This window comes from Sebastes umbrosus, chromosome 15, assembly GCF_015220745.1.
Source record: "Sebastes umbrosus isolate fSebUmb1 chromosome 15, fSebUmb1.pri, whole genome shotgun sequence".
In the NCBI taxonomy this organism is placed as follows: domain Eukaryota; kingdom Metazoa; phylum Chordata; class Actinopteri; order Perciformes; family Sebastidae; genus Sebastes; species Sebastes umbrosus.
The window spans coordinates 29,536,191-29,550,149 of NC_051283.1; the positions used below are offsets into that span (position 1 = coordinate 29,536,191).

At 38.6% G+C, this 13,959-nt stretch overlaps 1 protein-coding gene across 3 annotated transcripts; it reads right to left on the reverse strand.

Annotated features, from left to right (window-relative positions):
• Positions 1-2,267: 2,267 nt before the first annotated feature.
• Positions 2,268-13,695, reverse strand: LOC119503377 (DEP domain-containing mTOR-interacting protein-like). Of its 3 annotated transcripts, none has more exons than XM_037795139.1 (7): positions 13,564-13,651; positions 10,990-11,033; positions 8,151-8,243; positions 6,321-6,500; positions 4,711-4,781; positions 4,258-4,362; positions 2,268-3,195 (listed from the first exon to the last, which is right to left on the reverse strand). In XM_037795139.1, the coding sequence occupies exons 3-7, from the start codon at positions 8,167-8,169 to the stop codon at positions 3,067-3,069; spliced, it is 504 nt and encodes a 167-aa protein (XP_037651067.1). In that variant the 5' UTR covers positions 8,170-8,243; positions 10,990-11,033; positions 13,564-13,651; the 3' UTR covers positions 2,268-3,066. The 3 variants fall into 3 exon arrangements, with proteins under 3 accessions (XP_037651067.1, XP_037651066.1, XP_037651068.1); XM_037795138.1 differs by having other exon boundaries at positions 13,453-13,570; XM_037795140.1 differs by lacking the exon at positions 10,990-11,033 and having other exon boundaries at positions 13,564-13,695.
• Between the last annotated feature and the right edge of the window lie 264 nt (positions 13,696-13,959).

Consider the following 13,959-nt stretch of genomic DNA (forward strand, 5'->3'; position numbering starts at 1 on the left):
AGATATTCCTTTATTTGTCCCACAGTGGGGAAATTTGCAAATGTGTTAATAATTATGAATTAATTTGTAAACCTTTAAAAAATTATTTGTAAAACATCTATAAACATTACATAGATAGAAAGACCAGATACTTTTAATGGTTAATAATTGGTTTGTAAACAATCTATAAACACTATTTGGTGAACTGATAATTATAATACATTGTTAAATGGTTAATAAATACTTTGTAAAGCATCTATAAACATTATTTAGATAAATAGTTAACACTTTGTCAATGGTAATAACTAGTTTCTGGTCTATCTATCTATCTATCTATCTATGTAATTTGTATAGATGTTCTGCAAACAATTTGCTAAAGGTTTATAAATCATCTGGTAATTATTAACAAATACTTAATATAGTATATAAAATGTTATAATGTATGCAACAATAAACTGTCAATAAATAGTTTACTAATGTAATTATTATCATCTATTATCAGCTATGATATTATATATATTTTTTATAAACTAATTATTTCGTATTACACAAACTAATGATAAAATAACACAAATTATAACATTACTAATAATTAGTAAACATTAATTATCATGTCATTGTTTGTTAACAGTATAATAACAATTTACTAAGTTTAATTAACTATCAATTTACCATTTATAAATGATGGTTGTTATAAAATGTTACCGAATAATGCTGTAATAATGATGCTATAATTAAATCATATTTTCTAGACATAGGGCCTTTAAATTAAAATAAACTGTAGGAAGTGATTTTAAAAATAGATGGTTTACTGATAGACTAAGCACAGAACACAAAGATGTGAGTAGGCAGAGACAATGTGTGTGTCTTTATACACTCATGTGCTGCCACCACCTGGTAAAACTACAGACTGAACTGCCTCTTCTCATCAACCTGCAGCTGAAACATAACTGAGGTGTTTCACAACCTGAATGTGAGGCAGCTCCACCTCACCTGTAACCCTCCATACAGCCAAAGAGTTTAGGAGCAAAGAGACGAAACTCGGCCATTTAGGACTGAAAAGGCTTATTATATTTATAATATTTTATTGTTCAACACAGGCCATTTCGGTAGAATATGACAATAGAATGGAAATAATTTTGCTTTACTTTTTTACTGCACTTTTTAGGCGGACGTTTTACTGGCGTCTGGTAGTCGCTTTCAGTCCAAAATGGCGGAAGCGTAGCTTTGCTGCTGTTGCAATGGAAAGAACAATTGACTTTCACTTCTTCTTACCAATATATTGTCTTTTATAAAGCTCCAGCAGTTTATAACTTTTAACACATGAACTCAAATAACTGCAGGAAATTCCTGAATCAATGGAGGAGAATGTCAATCGATACTTGTTTTTTGTATTTTATTTGCATTTCACAGTGTAAAGTAGTTTCACAATCAAAATCTAACAAATTCAAACAATTACAGGTTAAGAAATAAAAGAGATTAAAAAGACGAGCAAGCAATTAAAAGCATAATACAGAAGAGTAATACTGATAAATATTGATAGGCCTCCAGTAGGCTTATTGTCTGCTTGTAATTCTGTATTGCACAAGTGAGACCCATTTTTAATAAGGATATTTAGTTTTCTTAATAAAATCCTCTGTGCCTGGTATTTTAAAACAATATCCAACCATGATTCTACTAACGGCTTCTATTAAAACCATCATTAAAGATGCAAGAGGAGCCGAGAGACTCAGCGAGTCTCCACAATCACCCTGCAGGGGGCAAAACGCCGCCTGCTGAGAGATATTTCATCGAATCTGGAGTCGACTGCACACACACACACAGTAAAAACAGATACAGTACAAAGGTATAAAAAGAGAGAGGAATACAAGAAACTTTCGAGAGAGACTTCAAAACAAAGCACTTCAGTTTTAAGTCTGCTTCCTCACACAATCTTCACACTCCTCACTTCCTTTCTGGGAATCAGACGTCGCAAGGTAGTGGATGGAAAAGTAAACACAGCTGAGGGGCTACATGCAGGTAATGTGTTTGTGTGTGGAGGAGGCAGTGAGGTGGCACACGGGGTTAAAAGTCCAAACCGCCCCAGTGAAGGAAACACCAACTGTTGGAGCGATGTCAACAGCATGATCACATCCAGGGTCTGAGACAACACCATGCAGGTGTGTCTCTAGACACACTTATAAATCAACCCGGTCTCACGGGAAGGCGTATAAATACCACGACATTACACATGTCATGTACACATTTTAGCCTTTTTCGCGTGTCATTTGTACGCCACACAAACATACACAGTTAGGTTTAGGCAAGAAAACTTATGCCGGGTACACACTACACAAGAATCAAGACGATTTTGTGCCTTCCCTTCCCGACGATCGTCAGCAAAGCCATGATTGTGTACCACGGTTTTGCACTCTGCAGCTCACGTTACTGCAGTCTTGGAAAGGAAGGAGTGAGCGGAGGGGTACTCAATTGCAATCTGCAACCACACCACTAGATGGCACCAAATTCTACACACTGTACCTTTAAAAAAAAAAAAATAAGGAATATTTCCTGACTATTTACACACATGCAAAACACCTCTCTGATGTCCAACGTTTAGCTCGGCTGTAGCTCCAAATGCTCCACACGTTCTCGCAGTGCACAACTCCCAAACTACCTCGACGTGTATGAGATCCAGAACTCAACACTGTGTTGGGAAAACAGCCTGAAGCTACTTGCAAGTAATTGGTCTGCTGCACAGTACTACTACACAGTATTGACAGATCCTCCGCCCAGAGTCCTTCTCTGAGAGTCGTGTCTGACTCTAAGGACTGTTCTTTACAACGCTATTCAACCTCTTTATTCAGAGGATGCCATTCAACTCAAGTGTTGATCTTAAAGTTTTATCTTCAGCCAACCAATCTGAACACAAACGCCCTCCGTCAGCTCAACAATAATTTAAAAACAGAACGTTTCCCATGTACTTCCTAACAAGGTTAGCCTGTTTCATTACTGTGTTCTTGAAGAACAGAACCTCACACAGGAGGTCACACGTATTAGTAACTGTTTCATTCTGCACTGTCCATCCATCAGTGTTTCTTACATTGCTCAGGGGACAATCTCCTCCATCACCTCCATCTCCACAGTTCTGGGTCCTGTTAGGATCAGGCGGCTGACAGCCCGGTAGTCCAGATCGAGAACATTGAGCCTGTTGATCGAAACCACAAACTGACAAACCTGCAAGTAAAGAAGAGAGAGAAGCAATAAGAGAAGAGAGAAGAAAATGATTGAGGGAGACAAAGACAAAATCACTGGTAGCAACCCAGTTGCCAGAAAAAATGTTGGCCTTGTACATTTCTGAAAACCACGGAATACATTGAATGTTGATGTTTCTGAATCAAAAAAATATATATGTTTCGTTTGTTTCATATCAGCCTCATATCACGCTTGCAAAAACGCACAATCACACGTTGTTAACGCTGTGAAACAATTGGTTAGGTTTAGGCAATAAAACTACTAGGTTAAGGTTAGAAAAAAGATCAGAATTTGTGTTCAAATAATAACGTAACTATGCAATAACGTAACAATGCAACAACGTAATGTAATAACTGTAACTAATAACCACCCTTAGCGGACTTTCTTACGTAACAAGCGCAACAATGTTACGTAAAACAGCGTTACGTAAAACAGCGTTACGTAAAACAGCGTTACGTAAAACAGCGTTACGTAAAACAGCGTTACGTGAAACAGCGTTAAGTGAAACAGCGTTACGTGAAACAGCGAATGTAAAACAGCGTTACATAAAACAACGTTACTTAAAACAGCATTACTTAAAACAGCGTTACGTAAAACAGTGTTACGTAAAACAGCGTTACGTTAAAAACAGCGTTACGTAAACAGCGTTGCGTAAACAGCGTTGCGTAAACAGCGTTGCGTAAACAGCGTTGCGTAAACAGCGTTACGTAAACAGCGTTACATAAACAGCGTTACATAAACAGCGTTACGGGAAACAGCGTTACGGGAAACAGCGTTACGGGAAACAGCGTTACGTGAAACAAACGTTACGCGAAAACAACGTTACCCGAAAAACAACGTTACCCGAAAAACAACGTTACGCGAAAAACAACGTTACGCGAAAAACAACATTACGCGAAAAACAACGTTACGTGTAAAACAACGTTACGTGTAAAACAACGTTACGCGAAAAAACGTCACGTGAAAAACAACGTTACTTGAAAAACAACGTTACTTGAAAAACAACGTTACGTGAAAAACAACTACATTTCCCATGATGCCTACCTTCATCCCAGCAGTATCAGCTGGACCGTAGCGCTCCACAGCCTGGATGTGACACGGCCTGCTTCCTCTCACCACAAACCCCCAACCCACGGCATCGCCCATGATCTGAAGGAAACACACAGAGAAGTCCATCAGACGTTAAACGGCAGCAGAAGAGTCCCGAAGAAACCTACTGGTTCCAGCGAGAAAATAGTTTGCAATAGTTATGAAATATACAAAAGAAAAAGACCTATGAACGTGTAGACTTTCTATAGAGCAGGTTGTTAAATAAGAGATTTATTTGGGCCATTAAAACTGTGTACGATGTTAAAATTTCATGTTCCTCCGGGAGAGTGTACTTCTCCTTTTTGTTCTTGAGAAGCGTTTACAATCCCTCTTCCCTTCTCAGCTTAATGAAAAAAGTTTTCCACCTTCTCTGTTAAATGTTAAAAAGAGGATGAATTGTCAACGTACTGTAAATCTTTTCTTGATGTAGGGTCCTCCTGGTCTTTGCAGCTCTTCTGTGCTCACCGGTCTCTTCAGGACTAAACATGAAACAAAAGTAAAAATGTATAAAAATAAAATAAAATAAAAACCTTTTCAACAATGGAAAGTCACAGAAGGAAGAAGAAAGTTATTCTTCCACTTTACCACTCACTGAAAACAACCTGCATGATGTTTTCAATGAGATTACAACCCAATGTACATTTCTGCAAACCATGGATAAATGTCAACGTTTCTGAACTAAAAAATATATTTCAAACTATGTGTTAGGTTTAGGCAGCAAAACTACTCGGTTAAGGATAGAAAAAATTTCATAAATAACGCTCCAAACGTAAGCTAAATTTTGCCCACTTTATGATAATCACATGCAGTATTATGTATGTAGTATAATTGTGTTATTTTGTCCTATGGTTTGTTTGAATATTTCTGCATACTGGGGTCCCTAAACAGTCTTGAATTATATAAATTGGGTATCACTGTAAAGCTGAGACTCTTGTGGATCCAATGAGCCCAACTGTATTCATGTGTGATGATGTTAGTCCCCATAGGAGACATCTCATGGACCTCACTGTATAAAATGACCTATGGTGACCTCTAGGATAATCACAGCCTCATGAAACGTTACAGCCACAAACTAGAGACCTAGAGCATTCAGAGGATGGATGGATCAAACTAGAGACCTAGAGCATTCAGAGGATGGATGGATCAAACTAGAGACCTGGAGCATTCAGAGGATGGATGGATCAGACTAGAGACCTAGAGCATTCAGAGGATGGATGGATCAGACTAGAGACCTAGAGCCTTCAGAGGATGGATGGATCAGACTAGAGACCTAGAGCATTCAGAGGATGGATGGATCAAACTAGAGACCTAGAGCATTCAGAGGATGGATGGCTTTCCTAGCTAGATTGACAATAAGGGGATTTCTGAGCAGTTGACACGACAGGCTCGCCATCCAATCGCCGAAAAATGCAATTCTCGCAGAAAATCTCAAAGTGTCAAAAGTATTTGATCCCAAATCACAGCATGACTTTTTCAAGGTCTTGGTGTCTTAATGTGGTATTTTGTAGGGATTATTTATAATTTTTATCAATTCTCAAGAGGTAAAAAATTGGTTAAATTTAGCACCAAATCTGTGTAACAAATGGTATCAACCCAAAAATTGCTGCAACAACTTATGTGAAATAATAGAGCATGGAAATGGACATCATATATTTATATCATAATGTCCTCTCACAATTTCTTTTAATTAATTAATTAATATTTCAGATTTATGACTAGAACATCTTGACACACAGTGCTGAGCTGCATCAATTTAATCTTCAGGTTCCAGCTTTCAGATGATGTACACCACTTCTATGTGACATCTACTGTTGACTTTTTATCTCCCACTGAACAGCCTCTGTCTAAAAAAGAGGGCGGAATGGTGAGGAGCTAAACAACGTCTCCTAAACCGTCCACTGTCCAACGTGAGCCTCTGGGTTTTTGGCTTTTAAAAACCTACGTATCTTTGAAGAATCAAAGCCTTTTTGGTTTAATCAAAATGTGAACAAAAACATCACATTCAGTCTTTTCTTTACCTGATCTGGGGTTGCAGAGCACCGGGGAGGCAGAGGGGGTGGAGGACGAGGAGGAGTTGTTGGGTAGGTCGACTGCTCTCCTGCTGTATATGCTGCTGTCACTGCAGCTCCTCTGCCGGGCTCCTTTCTGACCTGCACATCCTCTTCCTGCAACCGCCTTCACCTCCTTAGCGGGATCAACTGATGGAGAGAGAGGAGATCGTTATCAGGTGGAGAGCTCCCTCCGTGATTTTTTACTAATCAGAATCAAAACTGACCCAGTTTTGTGTTTAACTTCCTCAATTCATCCTCCAGCAATTGTGTTACTGTTCAAACATGCCTTGATAACAGCCAACGCTTCTTTAAATAGCAGAGATAAGAAAGACAAACAGGGGACGGGGGCTTGAACGATGGTGGACGATCAAGACGGCTGATGGTGGACGACTCATGGGTACCACTAGAACCCCTTTTCATTCACATATCTTGAGGTCAGAGGTCAAGGGACCCCTTTGCCTTTTTTTAAATTTTATTTTTAGTGGAAGTTTGGAGCGTAATTTAACCTCCTTGTTGTCCAAGCTAGTATGACATGGTTGGTACCGATGGATTCTTTAGGTCTTCTAGTTTCATATGATGCCAGTATCGTCACTCTAGCTTTAAAACTGAGCCCGCTATAACCTAAAAATCACAAGTTGCGTTAATGCGTTAAAGAAATTAGTGGTGTTAAAACAAATTTGCGGTCACGCGTTATAAACATTTTATTATAAAAATATTGCTTGGAGAACCATTTATTTTCTGCAGTGGACATGTCTGAGTCTTATCTCCACTCACACACATTTTTAATTGGGTCATTTTATGACAGGATGACACAGTAACTCAGGGAAGACGACCTCACACACCCAGATAATAAAATGATAGAAACGCGATAAAGTTAATTTGTTTACTGTTAGATGAATCATGTCCGATGTTTCATCACAACAATAACACTTCCTGTTCAGTATTATAATTTATCCACTACTTCCTCTAGTAGCCATGGTTACAGTGATTTCTTAAAAAATGTGTGTTATGATTTGCCACAACTATGATCTACTTCTGAACTCTGTCTCCTAAAAATTACCTTCCCACACAACTAAAATGCATTCTCAATTAGAGAAAAGTATTTTGTCGCGGATTGCATTTGTCTTTGACAAATCAGAATTTTCTTAAACCTATATTTCTTCTAACAAACATACAGTAACTTACATTTCAAGGGCATTAACCAAGAAATCCATGTCAAGATACAGACCCTTGACCGCAGCAAGTGACGTAGTACAACGAGCAACACGCGGAGCCGGTGACGTAGTATATCGAGTGACCGTTAATGAAAGTTATGTGGTATAATAACAAGTATAAAAGGGCGAAAAAGTCCCCTAAACCTAACAGAGTAGTTTTGTTGCGTATTTTTGTTTTGATACAATTTACAACGTTAACCATGTGTTAAAAACTGTTTAAAACTGTGACTGTAATCGAAACGTAATTGAGAATAAAGTTTATTTATATGGGAACGTAATTTTGTCGGTGACAGATTTGGATCGACCACATTAACCTCTAAAGAGAGTTCTCAATTAAAAACAAGACTTGTGTAACTACTGACGGCTAAAAACAGAACCCCAAAGTGTTGGAGAGATATAACAAAAAGTGTCTTTAAGCATCATGCAGTTTAGAGATATTTGTGTTTAATTCAAATCACATATTTCATTATTTGTTGAGGGCACACAGGCTTTGACCCCTAACCTCTGTACTACATTGTTTGTTTCTGGTGATGTGTCTGCACTGAAACATCAGCTGATAAATTTAAAGTGAAGCAGTTCTTACCTGCTGTACGAGGTCCCATCTCTCTTCAGACGATTATCCAATCGCTCGGAGAAGAAAGCTGCTGAGATGAATCCAGAGGAGGAAGACCTTTAACTGCTCAAAGAGACAGATGGACAGTCAGTCAGTCAGTGAGAGAGACAGACCATCAGAGTTATCTGGCTTTAAATGTGTCTCTGCTCAGAGCCGACGACAGCTACCAATGTTTTCCTGATCAGCTGGTCAGTTAAATCTGTCTGTGTGTGTTAACAGGTCTGAAAGCGAAGGTAGTCATCCACTTAGAAAAAAAAGTGTGTGTGTGAGCTAAATATTAAACCCTTGAACAAACAAAGTGACCCTCGGCAGGAAAGGAGGAGGAGACACATTTCAAGTAGAATTTTTCCTCTTTGTAATAGTAAAATGATATAAACAACACACAATTTATGCATCCATTTTCAACTAAATTTAAAACATGTTTCAAAGTTCAAGTCCTGTGATCAACAATCTAAAATGTCTAGATTATTTCTTAATGAAATAATCAAATGTAGGGACGTAATGTTTAATGAAACTTTATAAGAGTGATTTGTCCTGCGTCACACAGAAAAATCTTTACTGTGTTAGTTTCTCAACTTCATCGCATTATAGCAAAAATAATATTAAAAAAACTATTTAATCTCTTGAATAAAACATTAAATACAGATTGTGGAAGGAGCGGGAGTAGAAAAAGATATAACTTGTAATATAAATACTTAAAAGGTATCCAGTAAAACATGAAAACTGCACACAATTGTACATAAAATAGAATCAAAATCAGGAGCCAATTACGAAAAAAATAGACCTAGTCTTTGTCTTAAATATAACTTTAAGTCAGACTTGCAAAGACACTTAAATTTACCTGTTGCATAAAGCTTCCCTATGAGTGACGAATGTAAGACTGACTTACTGTAGATATTAGCTAAAAGTAATGTATAAACAGTTGAAATAGTCAGCAAACTCTTACCCAAAAGTAACGGATAGGCAGTTGAAATAGTTAGTTATATGTTTGTGAAGGTTCTCAGTCATCCAAGGAAGGGTTGAATCAGCAGCAACTGGACTTGGTTCAGGCTCTTGAAGACGTTTCACTTCTCCTCCGAAAAGCTTCTTCAGGTCTGACTGAATGGTAGGGGAACCCAGGTATTTAACCTCTGTTGGGTCGTCAGCATGAAGATAGAAACTACTCAGGACAATGGTGCTCCTCTCGAGGTGTGACCACTGTAGTCAATGAGTGTTGGGTGTGGTCAAGTGTGAAAGGTTTAATCTCCTCTGTTGAGTGATGGCTTCTCTACTTTAGCATAGATGGCCTCTTTCAAACCATCTTTCCTCCCTTTCCAAAATATGCATGTTCTTGTCCTCAAAAGAGTGTCCCTTGTCCTTCAGGTGTAGATAGACTGCTGAGTCTAAACCTGAGGAGTTGGCCCGTCTGTCTGTGTTGAGCCATCCGTCTGTTTAGTTTAGTGGTTGTTTGGTTTCACTCCTCACTGCATTGGATTGCATACACCAGGTTACTTTGCTTGTGTTTGGGTGTGCGGTCTTTAGGGTGGACCAGTTTCTGTCTGAGGGTGTTGCTGAGCTCGAAAGACACAGGGAAAGTGGTGTTTGTTAAAAATCTTCCTGAGTTTCTCAGACACGCCAGACACGTAGGGGATGACAATGTTGTTGCGTCTGTCCTCCTTTTCTTCATCACCCGTGGTACTCTGGTGTTCTTTCTGGATTGTGTGGCTGTTTTCACAAAGATCCAGTTTGGATATCCACAAGTTTTAAGTGCACTTTTCAGGTGTTTTCGCTCCTATTCTAAAAATGAATGAATGATTCTTGAGCCGTTGCACTTCTTGGTATGTTATCTGCCCGGTGGTGTAGGGTTCTGATAACTCCAAGCTCGTGTTCCAGTGGATGGTGGGAGTCGGAGAGTAAGTATCGGTCTGTGCGTGTGTGGGTTTCCTGTAAACTCCTATGTGGAGGCTCCTGTCTTCCTCAAAATGAACTTCACAGTCCAGGAAGGCCAAGCTTTTTGACGTCCTCCCGTGTGAACTTGATGTTGCTGTCCACAGAGTTAATATGTTCTGTGAACGCTTCTACTTCCTGCGTTTTGATGGTGACCCATGTGTCATCCACATATCTAAACCAGAATTCACACCAAGTATCAGCTGACTGTAACGACCCTTAACTACAGTGGTCACACCTACAGGAGCACCATTGTCCTGAATGGTTTCTATTATCCTGCTAACGACCCCATCGTGATTAAATCACCTACCATTCAGCCGGAACTGAAGAACCTAAATCAAGTCCAGTTGCTGCTGATTTAACCCTTACTTGGAAATAGTTAGCTACAAGTCTAACCTGACAATCTAAGACCGATCTAAGGCCAAGACTAGTCTTAAACAAAGATTATGTAACTGGCTTCTGGTCTGTAGAAATCTGGCTGGTTTGAGATGAAGATTATTTCCAAAGATTAATTTATTTCAGGAGTTTTTGTCTATTCCCCCTAGAGGCCTGAAGGGCAGGAAGTCTTGCAAAATCCTTCCCTCAACTTCAGCAAGGCAACCAGCCATTCTGTATGTTTGAGGATGTGTGGTTTCTACTTTTAATATCTCAACCAGAACAGACTGTTCCCGAGAAAGCTGAATAATATCAATAATATCTGTGTTTAACCATCGGTTGCTGCAGGCTGCAGTTTGTGGTTCCTACTGATAAGAGGGTGGATTTCTCCTTATACAAATCCTGCATTGAGCAACTCTAGAAGAAAAAAAGGCTTTTAAACAAAGAGAGTTTGGCAGCTCTGCAGCGAACAAAGTGTGACAAGGATAGTCGATGCTTATAAATATACCTGAGCTTCAGTCTGGTTGCCATGCAGACTGTAGGAGGCTACAGCTGGAGAGGAAAAGGAAACACAAAGGTGATTTCTGCTCTGATGGATGGAGGAGAATCAGTCGATACAGTGCAGAGAAACGAGTGCAGACTAAGTATGTTGGTTTTAAAAGCCTCATATATTGTGTGTATTTGTTGTTACAAAAATGAGAATTGTCTATAAATGCAAACTACTTATCTATTTTAAAATGGATGTGGATATATTTAAATTAGGGCTCTCAATCGATTTGTAATTTTTATCATTTTTTATCTTTTCAAAATTAATCTTAAGGGGAGATTTGTCAAGTATTTAATACTCTTGTCATCATGGGAGTGGGCAAATATGCTTTCTTAATGCAAATGTATGGATATATTTATTATTAGAAATCAATTAACAACACAAAACAATGACAGATATTGTCCAGAAACCCTCACAGGTACTGCATTTAGCATAAAACAACATGCTCAAATCATAACATGGCAAACTGCAGCCCAACAGGCAACAACAGCTGTCAGTGTGTCAGTGTGCTGACTTGACTACGACTTGCCCCAAACTGCGTGTGATAATCATAAAGTGGGCATGTCTGTAAAGGGGAGACTCGTGGGTACCCATAGAACCCATTTACATTCACACATCTGGAGGTCAGAGGTCAAGGGACCCCTTTGAAAATGGCCATGACAATTTAGCCTAAATTTGTAGCATTATTTAACCTCCTTCACGAAAAGCTAGTATGACATGGTTGGTACCGATGGATTCATTAGGTTGAGCCTGCTACAACCACCGAGAGATTGATTGCGTTAATAAGTTTAAAAACATTAGTGGCGTTAAAACAAATTTGCGTTAACGCGTTAACTTTGACAGCCCTAATTTAAATAGAAAAACTGTGTTTTAACACAGACAAATTGACTTATAAATGGCCTCTTGCATCACTTGCTCTCAGACTAAACACATCTGAACCTGTCAGCTGAATCATTTGGACAACGTGGCTGAGAATGACAACAAAGGAGAAATATGCAGCTCAATAAAAACAACAACAACAACATCATGTTGCACACAGAGTAAACATGCTTCTGATAAATCTACATTCTGTTCTGTCTGCAGGAGGAACATTCCTGACTCTTTTAGATCACAGCTGATCGATGATCAATCAGTGTTGCTGTTTCAGTTCCTGATCACGAGTCAAGCAGCCAACATGGCCTCTTCAACTGAAGATAACAGCACGGTGATACAAGGGCAGATGATGACAACAAGACAAGAAAACACAAGAAGTCTGGGAACAGTTTGTTGTCGTTAAATGCACTGCTTTGTGTTTACACAGTTACACACATTCTTACCTTTGTTTGGTATTTTTGGCAGATAGTTTGTGCAACTCATAGATAGTATTCTACTAACAGTGAAATGTTAAAGAAGGATTCTTTAACATGTAGAGGATCTACATATACAAACCACCTACTTTGTAAGGTGTGTAATAAGCGGGATAATGTACAGCTAGCGGGTCATTATTGTGAAATAATCCCCTTCAGAGGCCCATCGCTGCATCGCCCTGTCAGGGTTTATTTCAAAACAATGACCAACTCGCTGTTCATTATCCCTTAAATATATAAAATTGCAATCCTTTATTATAAACGGTGCTGCTATACTAACCATAGTTAGCATAGCTCCTCAGAATATTCAAATTTTTACTTTATTTTATATTTTAATGACCGAATGATTTAGGGCTTAATGCATGCAAACTTTAAAGTCAAACTTATGTGACAGAATTGTGACTAAGTTCAGTTTGTAAACGTGAAGACAGATAGTTTATAATCCACAATTATAGCCAAGTGCTAAAGTATTTTTGTAGGCCAACCCGGAAGTTAGCAGCGGCCTGGTTCCCTCAACAAAAAGCCAATGAGATTTCTCCATTGGATTTTAGATTTATGCAGAAAATAAGCTCTGTGGCAAACACCACTTTTTCATCCCTGCAGCACTATATACAGTATTCAGACAGTATCGACAGTATTATATGAAACTCTAAAGTGAAAATGGTATATTTTATATTCAATAGGTTTATATAAATGTATGTATATATACATCTGAGCATGACACTGATGATTTTTTTCTTCCATGAAAAATGTAATATTGCAACTGTAGCTAAAAGAATTTGCATTACCGTCAATAATCAATGTCAAGTTGCAATTTTGCCTTCTTCATTTTGTGTGGATCAATAACTCCCATTAAATTAATTCTGTTCCAACAGTAATATGAATTATTAGAATCCCTTGAAGCAAAAGGTCAATGAGTCGTTACCATAGCGTTACCTTTCCTTCATGTTAAGTAATTTACGTTCTGTTTTTTGTCGTAATATAATATGTGCTAGACAGGAAAACCTTTTGCTTTCACATTTTCATTGTCGTCCGAGGAACATAAATTATAAACCTTGAAGGGTTTATAGGAACCAACCTTTAGGGATCTTTTACATGTGAAAGTTTGGGTCCCGATCTATCCAACCAACCAACCAACCAACCAACTGGCTGCACGGTCAACCAAAAACAAACTCAGCAAAGTCATAACCTTTGACATAGTGACCCCATGAGCTCTGAAGGTCCCATGGTGACACAGCAGCATGTCTGCGTCACTTCATTTGTTTATTTACTTTCCTCAATCAAGAGCAGCGGTTGTAAACAGTACGACTTTATACCAGTTCAGTGCTCAAGTGAGATAACCGTCATCCATAAACTAAATGTTTTACTTCCAGTAGGTTTCATCATCTCTTCTGCTTGGACTTTGGTTATTTTCATTGGACATCTCTGATGCTCACAAATCCCATTTTTCTAATTCCCACATATTCCTGTTTTATTTCTGTGCTTAATATTCAGTAGCTCCATATCCACACAAGCATTTTGCAGCAGGCCACAACACTGGTGTTGGAGTCTTCACACGGCAACTAAATTGTTCCACCACAGTGTG

Bases quoted from the DNA above. Each gene is read 5' to 3' on its own strand.
- LOC119503377 (XM_037795140.1), bottom strand. The intron at 4,782-6,320 runs GTAAAGAAAAGA...TTTCATGTTTAG, and splicing joins GCTCTGCAACCCCAGATCAG to TCCTGAAGAGACCGGTGAGC. The intron at 3,196-4,257 runs GTAGGCATCATG...CTTTACTTGCAG, and splicing joins CTGATACTGCTGGGATGAAG to GTTTGTCAGTTTGTGGTTTC.